General features: G+C 52.5%; 1 protein-coding gene across 1 annotated transcript in view; it reads left to right on the forward strand.

The window, feature by feature from the left end:
- Positions 1-2,981, forward strand: part of RANGAP1 (Ran GTPase activating protein 1) — a 30,189-nt gene that overhangs the window by 1,484 nt on the left and 25,724 nt on the right. Inside the window, exon 2 of the mRNA XM_010830228.1 lies at positions 1,245-1,394. Coding sequence (XP_010828530.1) covers positions 1,283-1,394 — 112 coding nt within the window. The 5' untranslated portion in view covers positions 1,245-1,282. The remainder of the gene's footprint in view (positions 1-1,244; positions 1,395-2,981) is intronic.

The raw sequence follows: 2,981 nt of genomic DNA on the forward strand, positions 1-2,981 counted from the left end.
CTTCCCCCAGATATCTGCGTGGGTCAGTCCCCAGTATCCTTCAAGTCTTTGTTTCTTTCTTAATAATACCTTCTCTAAGACTCTTGCGAGTCCCCTTGTATTGGAAGGAGATCAAACCAGTCAATCCTAAAGGAAATCAGTCCTGAATATTCATTGGGAGGGCTGAAGCTGAAGCCCCAGTACTTTGGCCACCTAATGTGAAGAACTGACCCCTTGGAAAAGACCCCGATGCTGGGAAATATTGAAGGCAGGAGAAGGGGACGACAGAGGACAAGATGGTTGGATGGCATCACCAACTCAATGGACATGAGTTTGAGCAAGCTGCAGGAGATGGTAAAGAACAGGGAACCCTGGTGTGCTGCAGTCCATGGGGTTGCAAACAGTTGGACATGACTAAGCAACTGAACAACAACCACCACTCTATTTTAGATTAAATCCATTCCCCCCTCCCAAGAAAAAAGGAAAACAGCAAAGCTTCTTACCCCTTTTCCTGTTTGTTTTTTTTCTTATCACTGTCTGAGACACTAAATAACCTTGTTCTTCCTGATCACCCATTCCTCTTTGGGGAAATGTAGTGATCCTTTCTGCCAATCTGCTGAACTATAAGCTAGAAGCTCCTTTTTTTCAGCAACTCTGTCCTCAGTCTATTGTGATGGTGGCTGTTGTGATGTAGAGACCTCTGGTCGCCTAGGAACCCCTGAGGTCTGGCCGCCATGGGCTGCCCAGTCTCCTGGCCAAGGTTGAAACGAGCCGTGCAGTGGGCTGTGCCCTGTGCCCCACCCCCAGAGTCATGCCAACGAGGGCAGTGGGGCATTCTTTGGGATGGATAACCTGGATCCCATAGCCATCTGTGTCCTGTTTGAGGAATGGGACCCTCAAACAGAAAGCACCCAACATGATCAGGCAGGTGTGTGCTCTGGGGAGACTCTTCATAGCCGTCAGACTGGGACTCGACTGCCATTCCCTGGGGACCCAGTGGTCAACTTACATGGCTCTGCTTGGTACCCCGCCTGGGGCAGTTGGGCAGAGGAGGGCTTGTAGTTAGACGGTAACTCTACAGAGGTTGAAACCTTTGCCTTTTTAGAACTCTTCCTTGCTCAGTGTTTTTATTTCTCCCAGTGGTTTAGTGCTTGGGATTTCCTTATCCTGGGAGGTGGGCTCAGGCAGCTGAAATGGTCCTACCCGGCCCTCCCCAACCTGGAGATGCCCAGAGATCCTCTCTTAATGCACTTTGACCTCCTCAGTCTGCAGATTTCCAGAGGAGCCCACCAACGCAGCCACCATGGCCTCTGAAGATATTGCCAAGCTAGCAGAGACGCTCGCCAAGACCCAGGTGGCCGGGGGACAGCTGAGTTTCAAGGGCAAGAGCCTCAAACTCAACACTGCGGACGATGGTGAGTACCCGTGTGGAATGGCCCTGGAGGGACAGGGAGCACTTGTCAGGCCCGGTTAGCTTCATGATCACACTTGTCCTAGCCCAGTGAGGCTTAAAGATGTTTTGTCCGTGAGCACATTGTGGGCATCCCTGCCGGTGGCTTCAGGCTGGCAGGTGGGAAACGCCTCTTTGGGGGAATGGTTGGCAGCGCAGGACCACAGTGAGCTGCAGTCCCAGGATCCGGCCCTGATTTCTTACTTCAGATCCACCCCCGCGTTCACCGCACAATCCAGAGTTGGTCTGGGGACAGTCGTTGCCCTTCCGAGAGCGGGAAGGTTCCGAGCACTGCACCCCTGAGAGCAGTAAGGCTGCATGAAAAGGACAGTCCAGGGGTTTCCCTGGCGGTCTAGTGGTTAAGACTCTGCACTTCTACTGCAGGGACCATAGGTTCAATCCCTGGTCAGGGAACTAAGATCCCACATGCTGTGCAGCGCAGGCCAAAAAAAAAAAGAGACTTGGGGCCCTCTTGGGAGTCTAGTCCACATAGTGAATGCCCCTGGGGAGGGATGGATGTGCTTGTCTGTGAACAGGCATCAGGCCTGGACAGAACTAGAAGCAGAATACAGACCCTGTCTTTGCTTCTGTGGCCAGAGTATGGCTGGCACGCATCCACCCCGAATCCCAGGCATCTGGAAATGAAGGTGCCCGCATCGGGCCTCTTGAGGTTCCAGCCCAACCAGAGAAACTGGTCTGGACTTGCCCGGTTATCCTAGTGTACAGGCAGACTGGCTCCCATCCTCCAGGCCAGAGACCGCTTGAGTCCTTGCACATTCCTAACGTCTCTGTAGGGCCTTAATCTTTAGAGTTCCTTCCTGTGCTTTGTCACTTTTGATCCTTGCATCATCCCTGGGAAAGGGAGGTAAACATGTTGCCATTTGATAAATAAGGAGTAAAGGACTCGGGAGTCTTCAGTAACTTACTCAAGGTGGTGTAGCCCTGAATAGCAGAGCCAGGATTCCATCGGAGGTCCAGCTGAGTCCCTGGTCTGGTGCGTCTCAGTGTACATTCAGCCCAGCTCAGTAAACGTGAATTTGCTATTAAATGCTGGTTGTTAACACTGAGTCACGTAGTCTTCAGTGCTGTACAAAGAGTGTCTCCGTTTATCCCCCCCGAAAAGGTCTGGAGGTAGGTTTCACCCCATTTTGCAAATTGGGAAGTTGAGGCCTAGGGAGGTGATAGGACTTTCCTAAGGCCCAGCTCTAAGCAGTGGAGCTGGGAAGAAAATTCAGGTTTGTCAGCTCCTAAAAGAGATGCACGTAACCACTTCATTGGCTCAGGCTGGACGTGCCACCTCCTGCTTTGGCGGTCACCAGGGATGGGCAGCTTAGAGCCCGGGCCTCTGAGAAGCTCCTAACCTGGAGTAGGAATGAGGTCCTCAGACAGCCAACAGGAGAGAGATGAAACACAGTCTCAGAGACATGGAAGAGCTCTGGGAAGTAAGGTTGGGGAAGGGATCAGATGTTTTCCACTTAGGGAGAGGCTAGGAGCCTGGTGGGCTGCAGTCCCTGGGGTCACAGAGAGTCGGATGTGGCTGGGCGACTTCACT

Source organism: Bison bison, unplaced genomic scaffold (genome assembly GCF_000754665.1).
Source record: "Bison bison bison isolate TAMUID 2011002044 unplaced genomic scaffold, Bison_UMD1.0 scf7180017858886, whole genome shotgun sequence".
Taxonomy (NCBI): Eukaryota; Metazoa; Chordata; class Mammalia; order Artiodactyla; family Bovidae; genus Bison; species Bison bison.